Source organism: Mobula birostris, chromosome 8, assembly GCF_030028105.1.
Source record: "Mobula birostris isolate sMobBir1 chromosome 8, sMobBir1.hap1, whole genome shotgun sequence".
In the NCBI taxonomy this organism is placed as follows: domain Eukaryota; kingdom Metazoa; phylum Chordata; class Chondrichthyes; order Myliobatiformes; family Myliobatidae; genus Mobula; species Mobula birostris.
In genome coordinates, this window is record NC_092377.1 from 141,399,229 (window position 1) to 141,412,751 (window position 13,523).

The 13,523-nt window shown below is 43.5% G+C and overlaps 1 protein-coding gene across 1 annotated transcript in view; it reads left to right on the plus strand.

Moving 5' to 3' along the window:
- Positions 1-4,888: 4,888 nt before the first annotated feature.
- The window catches only part of LOC140202072 (scavenger receptor cysteine-rich type 1 protein M130-like), an 88,449-nt gene continuing 79,814 nt past the window's right edge, over positions 4,889-13,523 (plus strand). The window contains exon 1 of the mRNA XM_072266932.1: positions 4,889-5,000. Within this exon, the coding sequence (XP_072123033.1) occupies positions 4,889-5,000 (112 nt within the window). The remainder of the gene's footprint in view (positions 5,001-13,523) is intronic.

The following is a 13,523-nucleotide window of genomic DNA, read 5'->3' on the forward strand; positions in this document are numbered from 1 at the left end:
ACGTGGAGAGCTGAATCCTGTTTCCATTAGTGAAAATATAGCCTGAGAATTTTGAACGGACTCTTGTGTAGATTTATAATTTATATTTTTCCTCTTAACCCTTCTGTCCCAGGTAATGTTAGCTTAAATGCATTCCAGTGTACATAATGTTTTCTGAAATGTGTCATGTAAGTTCTTATTTTGCTTTGTAAAAATCAGTTTCAGGCCAATATAGTATGCCAAAAGATACATTAATATCAGTTAATCATTATTATTAGGATTATGGAAATACATGTTGTGTTGGCGCATGCCCAACTGGTTAAGTCGTTCGTCTAGTGATCTGAAGGTTGCTAGTTCGAGCCTTGGCTGAGGCAGCGTGTTATGTCCTTGAGCAAGGCAGTTAACCACACATTGCTCTGCGACGACACCGGTGCCAAGCTGTATGGGTTCTAATGCCCTTCCCTTGGACAACATCGGTGGCGTGGAGAGGGGAGACTTGCAGTATAGGCAAGTGCTGGTCTTCCATACAACTTTGGCCAGGCCTGCGCCGTGGAGACCTTCCAAGGCGCAAATCTAAGGTTTCAGGTGACTAACGGATGCCTATTATGATTATTATAGAAACATATTTCTTCTCAGCTCACCTTAGTGAAACATGAGATGCGGGCATAGCCGAGTAGGTTCATTTCTCAATTGCTGGGAACTTTCGGACTTTCAATTTCGTCTTAGAATTTCCGATTCTGTAGTTTTTCTCCCATTGATTTTGTAAGTTTTGGCTGTTTGGAATGACTATATCTATAAAGCAGCCATGCATTATAACGTGCACTTACTGAGGCAGTCAATTGTTTTAAAGCGACAGGAAGTATAGATTCCGCTGTTAAATTACCTTGATTAATATCATTCTGTCTTTAATTGACCGAGATTATCAAATTGCTTTCATTTGAGCATGGGAGGCTAAGAGGCCACCCGATATAACGGCATGAGAGACATAGACAGACTAGATGATCAAAAGGAAATATCTAGCACTGGAAGTCAAAGGTTTGTACAGCTTTATATTTGGCACCGATATGTGATATGTGAGGATATAATTGGCGGTAGGGTCTGTTCTTGTGATGTAATGTTCGATATGCTGATTATGACCAAATACAAACATATTTCCATGAATGTATAAGTAATAGAGACACGGGGTATCCATAGAAGGAGCCCAATGAGAAGTTGACATTTTACTCTTTGTTTTGCGGAAAAATTAGTATTGTTATGTCTGGCTTTCATTCCATTATATATAGAGAGACATTTGTATGCTTGTAAAAGAATAATTATTTTATCATAGCAATACGACTCATGCTGCAGGCCCTGAGATAATGAAGACACGTGTTCATGCAGAAACCTGCCCTGAGATTAGGAATGTGTTTAAGTATTTGCTGAAATCTTCATTCTTTGTATATTTCTATATTATTAATAAAGGGGAGCAAGTATTTCTGGCTCGGAACTCCAAAACGATACCACTGTGTCGTGTGGTTACAGGTCGGGATGTTGGAGTTCTACTTCAATCTTCGCGTCTCCGTTCGCCCCGTGGATGCAAGTGTTTTTCACGGTCCTCCGGGTTTCTCTCGAGGTTAGGTTAATTGGTCGTTATAAATTGCCCTGTGTTTCGGTTAGAATTAACTCGGGGTGGTCGCAGTTTGTAGATCAGTGTGGCTCGAAGGGCCAAAAGGGCGAATCTCACGCCCTATCGTTGAACAAAATTTAGAAAAAAATTCCACTAAAATGTCAGTTCATGATATGCAATTGAGATTCACTTAGATGCCAACGTTTTGAGTTGGCACACTGAACAACGTGCAAGACGTGGATCGCACTATATTTGTGGTGAATTGTGTGTACAATCCAAAGCTTAAAGACTGCTGCCTATTGTAGTTATAGGATACACATGGGGAGAGTAGAAGTGGACAATTCGTGGGAAAAGTGTGTGGAGGGTGGGCAGATTAAGGAAAAAAAAATCTTTGTGAGACGTGGACGTCAATGCACTAGCGGTGGTCAATGCACTAGCGGTGAATAGTGTGCACGGTCCAAAGCTTAAGGACTACTGCATCAGGAAGTTAGAGTGTACACATCAGAATAGGAGGAGTGGGCACCTCGTTGAAGGTGCGTGTGGCTGGCGGACATATGAGGGGAAGGATCTGTGGGATAACCGATTTGTGCTGTGTATACGAAATGAGAAGATGGGGAGGAAAGAAAACAGGAGCACATTACCTGGAACAGCAGGATTCACTTTCCATATCGTCTACTTGCAGAATACCTGGAACAACGTGGGACGCTGTTCTTTAGTTTGAATTTTGCGTCACCCTGACAATGGACGAGGCCGAGTGTATATTGGTCAATGTGGAAAATGGAACAGGAGGTGAAATGGCCTGAAACTGGGAGTTCCAAATTGTAAACAACAGGAATTCTGCAGATGCTGGAAATTCAAGCAACACACATCAAAGTTGTTGGTGAACGCAGCAGGTCAGGCAGCATCTGTAGGAAGAGGTGCAGTCGACGTTCAGGCCGAGACCCTTCGTCAGGACTAACTGAAGGAAGAATAAGTAAGGGATTTGAAAGTTGGAGGGGGAGGGGGAGATCCAAAATGATAGGAGAAGACAGGAGAGGGAGGGATGGAGCCAAGAGCTGGACAGGTGATTGGCAAAAGGGGATACGAGAGGATCATGGGACAGGAGGTCCGGGAAGAAAGACAAGGGGGGGGGGGGACCCAGAGGATGGGCAAGAGGTATATTCAGAGGGACAGAGGGAGAAAAAGGAGAGTGAGAGAAAGAATGTGTGCATAAAAATGAGTAACAGATGGGATACGAGGGGGAGGTGGGGCCTTAGCGGAAGTTAGAGATGTCGATGTTCATGCCATCAGATTGGAGGCTACCCAGACGGAATATAAGGTGTTGTTCCTCCAACCTGAGTGTGGCTTCATCTTTACAGTAGAGGAGACCGTGGATGGACATGTCAGAATGGGAATGGGATGTGGAATTGTGATGGCTATGAGAAAGTATCGGCTTAGTGCACTGTTTTAAGATCGCTCTCCATTGAGATCCTGGTTATGGGATAATAGTGCTCAATCAAATGCAGCTATGTTCCTTGGTGCGAAGTATCTCAAAATATTGAGAGATTTATAATTTAGTTTTATACCCTTATTGGTTATTGCACTGAAACTTGCATTCGACGGTGAGGAAGGAATTCTGACAAGAACAGGCCACATCCTGCATTTTGTGTATCGTGGAATCAGATGGTTTGGTGCACCAGGTTTGTAAATTCAAAATTCTTATTGCTGCATCAAAGGTTTCATTCCAAGTTCATATGGGTTCTTGAAATACAATAGACGAGCTGCAGAGTTAGGGTATGAAAGAATATTCAATATTCTACGCATGTAGTCTGCAGATGAACAATTAAACCAATTGAAGAATAAGGCTGCGAATGGCTTACCCTTTCAAGAATAGAAACATTTCTCACTCTGGACAATTCTTATATTCTATTAGGTCGCAATTCCAGCACAGAAGTTCTCTTCAGATTTCTTGAAAAAGTCTCATAAGAACACAAGAAGTATGAGCAGGTGTAGGCCATCCGGCTCATTGAGCCTGCCCCGCCATTCAATGAGATAATGCATGATCTGTCCATAAACTCAACTCTATTTACCTGCCTTTTTCCCATAGCCCTTCATTCCCTTACTATGTAAAAACGTATCCAACTGCATCTTAAATATATTTAGTAAAGAAGCCTGTACTGCTTCCCTGGGCAGAGAATTCTACAGTTTAACAACTCCCTGGGAAAACAGGTTTCCTAATCTCCGTCCTAAATCTTCTCCCCTGAATCTTGAGGCAAAGTCCCCTAGTCCCCTGGAATTACACCTTTCTAAATGTTTCGGTAGTTCTTCCTTAATGACAACTTCAAGCATTTTCATAATTACAGATATAAGCTAACGTGCCTATGGTTGCAAACAACAGGAATTCTGCAGATGCTGGAAATTCAAGCAACACACATTTATTTTAAAGTGGCGTCACATTTGCTGTCTTCCAATCCGCTGGGACCTGCCCAGAGAGTTTTGATAAATGATTAACAACGCGTCCGTTGTAAACTCCGCCATTCTTTCAGTACCCTGGGATGCATCCCATGAGGACCAGATGACTTATTACCCTCAGGCCTTCTAGTTTGCTCATCACTATCTCTTTAGTGATGATTTTATCTATGTCCTCACCTCCGATTTCCTCCATAACATCCTTTTTTGGCATATGAGATGTGCCCTCCACCGTGAAGACCCACGCAAAATATTCGTTCAATGCCTCAGCCATTTCCTTATCATCCAAACGTTCGAGGACGGCCGATCTGCGACAAATGAAGGAGTGACTGAGGGCATTGGCTGAGAAGGAGCGGTTGATTTAAAACTCGGTCGAGACGAGCCTGCAACACAAACGTTCGAGGTCAGCCGAGGTGCGACAAGTGAATCGAATTAGTCAAAATATCAGCCAATATAATCAAGGTTTGCTCTAGGGGAGCGGCCTGTCAAGGAGCGGCCTTGTCGAGGGAAGTGCCTTGTGAAGAAAGTGCGAGTCTTTGCCTCAAGAGTCTTTGGCGAGGAAGGTGAGGGAGGAGACTACGCTACAGTTGGACAGGGTGAGAATTGATGAAGAAATAACAGGTCAACTGATTCAGTGTGCTGCTTGCATGATGTGGGAGATCAGGGACGTTGCTGGTTCCTCTGGCTGCTACAAAGTGGAAAGTGTGTCCAGATTCAGCTCCTGAAGGACCGTGTTGAGGCTCTGGGGAGCAACTGGATGACCTCGGTTTCATCCGGGAAACAGAGATTTTTCTGGACAGGACCTGCAGCGAGATCGTTACACCGAAGATACCGGAAGAGAGAAGGGGGACGAAGATGAGGAACGGATGGATGCTTGGAGTACAGGAGACCCCAGGGAATATGCCTCTGGAAAACAAGTTCGCCCTCTTGGAAGCTGTCGGAACAGAAGACAGTGCCAGTCTGAGAGGTAGACGGTTCTGCGAGTCAAAAAATGGCGCTGAAACAAAGCCGAGGAGACAGACGTCTGGGAGAGCCGTGGGAGTAGGGGACTCCATAGTGAGAGGTAGAGATAGGGATTTCTGCGGCAACAGGCGGGATTTAAGGATGGTATGTTGCATCCCTTGTGCCAGGATCTAAGACATCACGGACAGATTGCAGGGCATCCTCAAGGGAGAAGGTGATCAGCCGGAGGCGGTGGTGCATGTCGGCAGAAATGACATCGGGAGGAAGAGGAGAGACATTTTGCAGCGTGACCTCAGAGAACTCGGAAGAAGGCTGAAAAGCAGGACCGTCAGGGTGGTTATCTCGGGTTTGCTTCCAGTTCCTTGTGCTGGAGAAGTCAGGAGCAGGGAGATGGCGGATCTGAATGTGTGACTGGGGAGCTCGTGCGGGAAGCAGAGATTTACATTCTTGGATCACTGGGATCTGTTTTGGGGTTAGGATGAATTGTACAGAAGGGACGGGTTATACCTTAACAGACGGGGGACCAGAGTTCTGGCAGGCAGGTTTGTCACTGCTACACGAGTGTGTTTAAACTAAGTAGTGGGGGGGGGGGAGGGGTAGAACTGGAAATATAAGAATGGAGTTAAAGGGAATGAGAGAATAAGAACAGTTAAGAAAGACAACAGAATTATAGGGGCAGAAAGCTTAGGAAGGGATCGGAGAGTATAACCAAGTGCAATAGGAATCGATGCGAACGGTGAGGAGAGTAAAAAGTATTACTTTAAAAGGATTAAACGTATTATATATTAATGCACGGTGTATAAGAAATAAAGTGGATGAGCTTGAGGCTCTTTTGGAAATTGGCAAGCATGATGTTGTGGGAATAACAGAGACTTGGCTGCAAGGAGACCAGGGCTGGGATATGAATATTCAGGGATATATATCCTATCGAAAGGGCAGACAGTTGGTAGAGGGGGTGGGGTGGCTCTGTTGGTGAGGGATGAAATTCAGTCACTTGCGAGGGGGGACGTTGGATCAGGAGATGCAGAGTCAGTATGGATAGAACTGAGAATCTCTAAGGGCAAAAAGACCCTGATGGGAGTTATCTACAGGCTCCCAAACAATAGCCTGGATATAGGGTGCAAGTTAAATCAAGAGTTAAAATTGGCATGTCGCAAAGGTAATTCTACGGTTCTGGGGGATTCCATCATGCAGCGAGACTGGGAAAATCCGTTTGGTACTGGACCCTAACAAAGGGAGTGTTTGGATTGCCTCAGGGATGGATTCTTAGAGCAGCTTGTATTAGAGCCGACTAGGGAGAAGACAATTCTGGATTTGGTATTGTGAAATGAGCCAGATTTGATAAGGGAACTCGAGGTAAAGGAGCTATTAGGAGGTAGAGACCATAATATGATAAGTTTTAATCTACAATTTTAGAGGGAGAAGGGAAGATCGGAAGTGTCGGTACTACAGTTCAACAAAGGGGACTATGGATCCTTGATGGAGGAGCTGGCCAAAGTTGACTGGAAAGATACCCTAGCAGGGATGACAGTGGAACAACAATGGCAGGTATTTCTGGGAGTAATAGAGAAGGTGCACGATCAGTTCATTCCAAAGAGAAAGAAAGATTCTAGGAGGAGTAAGGGGCGACCGTGGATAACAAGGGAAGTCAAGGACAGTATAAAAATAAAAGAGAGAAAGTATAACGTAGCAAGGATGAGTGCCAATCCAGAGGATTGGTAGACGTTTAAGGAGCAACAGAAAATAACTAAAAGAACAATACGGGGGCAAAGATGAGGTACGAAGGTAAGCTAGCCAAAAATATAAAGCAGGATAGTAAAAACTTCTTTAGGTATGTGAAGAGGAAACGATTAGTTAAGACCAAAGTTGGGCCCTTGAAGACAGAAATGGGTGAAATTAGGAAACGGGGAGCAAGGAAATGGCAGACTAGCTGAACAGGTAGAATGGATCTGTCTTCAATAGCGAAGACACAAACAATCTCTCAGATGTAATAGAGGCTAGAGTACCTAGGGTAACAGAGAAACTGAAGGAAATTCGCATCAGGTGGAATATGGTGTTGGGTAAACTGATGGGACTGAAGGATGATAAATCACCAGGGCCGGATGGTCTGCATCTCAGGGTACTTAAGGAGGTGGCTCTAGAAATCGTGGACGCATTGGTAATCATTTTCCAATGTTCTATAGATTCAGGATCAGTTTCTGCGGATTGGAGGGTAGCTAATTTTATCCCACTTTTTAAGAAAGGAGGGAATGAGGAATTAGGCAATTATAGACCAGTTAGTCTGACGTCAGTGGTGGGGAAGATGCTGAAATCAATTATAAAAATGAAATAGTGGCACAATTGGATAGCAGTGGCAGGATAGGTCCGAGTCAGCGTGAATTTACGAAGGTGAAATCATGCCTGACTAATCTTCTGGAATTTTTTGAGAATGTAACTCTAAAAATAGACATGGGAAAGCCAGTGGATGTAGTGTACCTGGACATTCAGAGAGCTTTTGATAAGGTCGAAGATAGGAGATTTGTCTGCAAATTTAGAGCAAATGGTATTGGGGGTACGGTACTGACATGGATAGAAAAGTGGTTGGCAGACAGGAAACAAGGAATAGCGATTAATAGGTCCTTTTCAGAATGGCAGGCAGTGACTAGTGGGATACCGCAAGGCTCGGTGCTGGGGCCGCAGTTATTTACAATATACATTAATGATTTAGATGAGGGATTATAAGTAACAATAGCAAATTTGCAGATGACAGAAAGTTGGGTGGCAGTGTGAAATGTGAGGAGAATGCTATGAGAATGCAGGCTGACTTGGACAGGTTGGGTGAGAGGGCAGTTGCATTTTGATGTGGATAAATGTGAGGTTATCCACTTTGGTGGAAGAACAGGAAGGCAGATTACTATCTGAATGGTGTCAAGTTAGGAAAAGGGGAAGCACAATGAGATCTAGGTGTCCTTGTTCATCAGTCACTGAAAGTAAGCATGCAGGTACAGCAGGCAGTGAAGAAAGCTAATGGCATGTTAGCCTTCATAACGAGGGGAGTTGAGTATAGGAGCAAAGAGGTCCTTCTGCAGTTGTACAGGGCGCTGGTGAGACCACACCTGGATTATTGTGAACAGTTTTGGTCTCGAAATTTGAGGAAGGACATTCTAGCTATTGAGGGAGTGCAGCGGAGGTTCAAGAGGTTTATTCCCGGGATGGCGGAACTGTCTTATGTTGAAAGATTGGAACGACTGGCGTTGTATACACTGGAATTTAGAAGGATGAGAAGGGATCTGATTGAAACATATAAGATTAGGAAGGGATTGGACACACTGGAGGGAGGAAACATGTTCCCGATGTTGTGGGAGTCCAGGACAAAAGGCCACAGTTTAAGAATAAGGGGTAAACAATTTAGAACGGAGTTGAGGAAACACTTTTTCACACAGAGGGTTGTGGTTCTGTGGAATGCTCTGCTTCAGAAGGTAGTGGAAGCCAATTTTCTGGATTCTTTCAAGAAAGAGTTGGATAGAGCTCTTAAAGATTGTGGAGTGTAGGGATATGGGGAGAAGGCAGGAAAAGGGTACTGGTTGTGGATGATCAGCCATTATCACAGTGAATGGCGGTGCTGGCTCGAATGGCTGAATAACCTACTCCTACACCTATTGTTTATTGCCTATACTATCACTTTCCCCTTCTCGCCTTCCAAGGGACCTACGTTGACTTTAGCCACCCTTTCCGCTTTACATATTTATAAAAACTCTTGCTATCTGTTTTTATATATTGTGAGAATTTACTTTCATACTCCATCTCCCTTTTTCTTATTTCTTGTTTAGTTGTTCTCTGTTGCTTTTTAAAGTTTTCCCAATCCTCCCGTCTCCCACGGCTTTTTGTGACTTTGTACACATCAGCTTTTAAGTTGATACTATGTTATATTTCCTTAGTTATCCAAGTCTGGCTTTCCCCACGCTTGCTCTCCTTACTTTTGACCGGAATATACTTCTGTTGAGCACTGTGAAAAACCTCTTTGAAAGTATTCCACCTTTCCTCAACTGTCCTACCAAATAGCCTGTGCACTCAATCCATTTATGCCAACTCCTACCTCATCCCGTTGTACTGTCCCTTGTTCAAACATAGTACACGAGTTTTAGATCTAACGATTTCATCCTCCATCTGAATGAGAACTTCAATCCTACTATGATCACTCTTTCAAGAAGATCCCTGACTACAAGATCACTAATCTTACCTATCCTTTAGCACAGGACTAGATATAAGATCGTATTTTCCCTTGCAGGTTCACTAACATGCTGCTAAAGAAAGCCATCACATTTCAATATGATTTTATTATATTAATCGTGCAAAATTGTTACACGGGGCTTTAAGGTGTGGAATAAAATGCAAGACACAGACCGTGAAATATAAGGAACTGGACTAAGATTATCAAGAATTCAGGGGACGTCAGGAAACAAGGATTGATCAGAGGGTAATTCAGGAGAAAGCAAAGTGGAAGTAGAAAGAGGCAAGGCTGAATATCGACACAGGCCCTGGACTACACTAGAACTCAGAGCCTAGGCTAGGACTTGGACTAGGAGCACTGGATCCGTACGTCGAACTTGGAGCAATGAGCCTGGACGACGAACTCGGAACAAGAGTCTGGACAGCGACCCGGAACCTGGGTCTTGACTGGGACTCCGAACCTGGGTCTTGACTGGTACTCCGAACCTGGGTCTTGACTGGGGCTCAGAACCAGGGTCCTGACGCAGACGCGGAACCCGGGTCTAGGCTAGGACACGGGACTAGGATCTTCGCTAGGACTCGGGACTAGGGTTTGGATCTGACTTGAAACTCGACTGTGACTTGGATTGGAATTGACATTCGACTGGGACCGGGAACATGAGGCTTTGACCTGGACTGGACTGGAACACGAAGCCTCAACCTGGACTGCACAGGAACACGAAGTCTTGACTTGGGCCAGACTGGAAATCGAAACATAGAGCCGGAAACCGTCCTTGGATACAGGACATGGGGCCGGGAATCTTCTTACACAGAATACAGAGCCAGAACCCCTCCTTGGGTACAGAACATAGGTCCGGGACTCTTAGACACGGAACACTGAACAGGAAGAAACAGATCTCCACACAAGGTAGCGGCAAAAGGTCGGACTTACCTAGCGAAGACGAGGACACAAACAGGCAAGACCACACAACGATAGACTGTTCCTTATCTTGACGCGACAAGGCTCCAATCTCACTCCGGCAGGTTAACTTAACGGGGATTCTGACGAAGTCGCAGGCGACGTTGCAGACGAGGGCACTGAAGAAGGTTACCGACGAAGTTTCAGACCAGGTTTGAGATGAGGTATCTCTTGGGATTCTGACGGGAACGGTCCAGCAACTACACTGGACCCCAGAGCTATTTATGGTGCCAGCCCGAGACGAGAATCAGGTGCCTCAATTATGGCCCCCAATGGAACAAGGGAATAACGGAATAACCGGAGCATGGGATCCACGGACCGGACAGTGAACCGGAATGCGGATTTCACGGACCAGACGGGAAGAGAAATTCGGTCTGGACAGATGAGTATATATCCTGCTCAGAAATAATACTGGGAGGGTGGTGGTGCAGGTGTTTCATCAATATTAAGGATGGTGTGATCTATCTTTTCAGTTACCATTTGAACTTTATCTCTCCTTAGATTCCAACATTATTTTCACACCAACTTAACATTCCAACATTGTTTCTTTTGGATTTAGCATATGAAATAGAAATTTACTCATAAACCTCTGAGTCAGTGCATAGTCAGCTGCAAAGTACAGAGCTGGCATATCAATAATTCACAGGAAATGATAAATAAATGATATTTTCAGTATACGCCATGATAGCAGGTGCTTCCTGCCTGCTCAACATACAAACAGGTTTTGCCGAGGCCTTCTTGTATCGATGCAGACTGTGGCAAGAACTTCATATATACAAGCAATAAAATATTAAACATCGTTTTATATTCATTGTTTCAAAATCTCCTTTATTATTGTTTGATAGAAAATCAACATGCAGCTCACGGAGGTGGAAAAGCTGTAATACATGAGGTGATTTTTTGTATTTCCTAAAATCCCTGGCAAGATGCCATGAGTCCTCAAGAAGACCATTTTTACCTTGTTTTTAGAAGCATAGAAAGCCTACAGCACAATACAGGCCCCTCGGCCAACGATGCCGTGCCGAACATATCCTTACTATAGAAATTACCTAGGGTTACCCATAGCCCTCTATTTTACTAAGCTCCGTGTACCTCCATATATTCAGGAGTCTCTTAAAATACCCTATCGTATGCGCCTCCACTACAATCGCCGGGAGACCATTCCACGCACTCACCATGCTCTGCGTAAAAAAAAAAGACTTTCACCTGACATCTACTTCTACCTACTTTCAAGCACCTTAAAACTGTGCCCTCTCGTGATAGCCATTTCAGACCTGGGGACAAGTCTCTGAATAGCCACACGGCAATGCCTCTAATCATCTTGTACACATCTATCAAGTCACCTCTCATCCTTCGCACTCCAAGGTGAGAAGGACAAGTTCACTCAACCTATTCTCATTGAGCATGCTCCCCAATCCAGGAAACATCCCTGTAAATCTCCTCTGCACCGTTCTATCATTTAGCAGAAGCATTATCAAGTGATTCTGGGGTAGACCATCCAGAGGTTATTGCCATAATTGGATGTAAGTGAAATTTCCATTCAGGGCAAGCTACCACTTCATTTTACCCTGCATATTACACTCAATATTTCCTAAAAGGATAATACTGCACATCAGGATATTTAATTTGCCTACACCTTTCCATCACTCCTATATGCTCCTTACACTGAAAGGATCCGTGGAAGGACGAGCATCAGCAAATCATCTATGTAAATCAATATTTTGTTTTTTTTTTAAAGATCAGATGGTAAATTCTGGTCAATCTTTCAATCAGAGATGATGGTATTAATTTCATATCTTCAGTTCTGTCTTTCTTTTCCACATCTCTGAACTTATGTTCACTCTTCCTGATTCAGTTTTCCATTTAGTTTATGCTAGTCCTTATTTGGAACTGTTTTTCATATTGATCACTTTTTATGTTGTAAAAAGAAAGTCGCAGGGCAAATTAACGTTGTTTTGTGTCATCAAGTACTATCTGGCCTATTGGGTGCATCTGGCAGCTCTCGGATGATTTTCTCCCTTTTACGTTGCAACGAATTTCAGTTAGGCTCTACAGATCCCTCTTTTGAATTATTCACTTGAGACTACTGCTGGCAGTGTGCCTATACATTACCGATTCTCAATTTCTAGAGGAATAGAGATGCTCTACCACCCTCCAGAGAGGAATCCCCAGCAGTGTTTGCAAATTTCTGGCATGCCTACCCAAGATATCACGAGCAAAATTATATCAGCGACATGTAGTGCTGCACCTCCATTTTTTAACCCCCAACCTGTACGAAAAAGGTTTTAATACGTTATCTTTATGGCTAAATAAAGCAGTAAATAAGCAAAGGCATCACCTGAGAGCACTGTGATGTTTCAACATGAGGTGTCTCACGATGCAGTGGCACCAGATTGATGTTTCCGAGAACATGTGATGTTGGATGATACTTTTGAAATCCTCGCAGGGCTGGTTTGCACATCAGTTTATGGATATTAAACGGCTGCAATGACAATACGATTTAAAATTGTTTGTATTCTCCAGTTTCTTCTCAAAAATTAATATTATTAAGTTAGGAAGAAGTTTTCTAAAATGATTAATTTATTTCACTCTATCTAAGTTATTATTTCATTTGTAGTAAAACGTCGAACGCACGCATTTAAGCAACATGACCTATTTTTTTAACTAAAGTTCGTAATTATTGTTATTATTTCATTAGGCAATGAAAATCACTACTATAAAATGCCTTGAGAAAGAATTCTCGTCAATACGGACACGCACTCTCATAAAGTTTCAGCACCCCTGCATTATACTGTGGAGAACCCTGAAACCTACCACGAGTGGCAGGCACAGTTAAAGAGAAAGTAATCAGTCTTGGAACTTTGGCCTGTTACCATGTCCGATAACAGCAACAACACAATGATTACGACGTAGAAGGTACAGAAGACATAGGAAATGAAAAGAGCGACTGCATTAGCCACAGAGAATAGACTACGAAACAGTACAGGTCCAGGCGCCTGTTTTCACGATGTCTGTGTGAACACAACACCAAATTAAACTAATCCTTTCAGCCAGTACGTTTCAACATACCTCCGAACTCTGCATGTATATCTGCCCATCTCAAAGTCCACTGAACTCGGCTATATTATATACTTCCACTTGCAAACGTGTGAGCGCGTTCCAGGCATCCACTGCTCTCTGGAAACAAACTGTCCGATACATTCCCATTATACCGTCGCTATCCTCACCTTCAAGCTGCTGTACATTTTCTAAAAGTTGATATTAATGCCATAGAATACATATTCTGGCTGCCACTTATAATTGTATGTATTCTGATCAGGTCTCCCCATAGCCTCTGACACTTAAGACAATTAATTCACA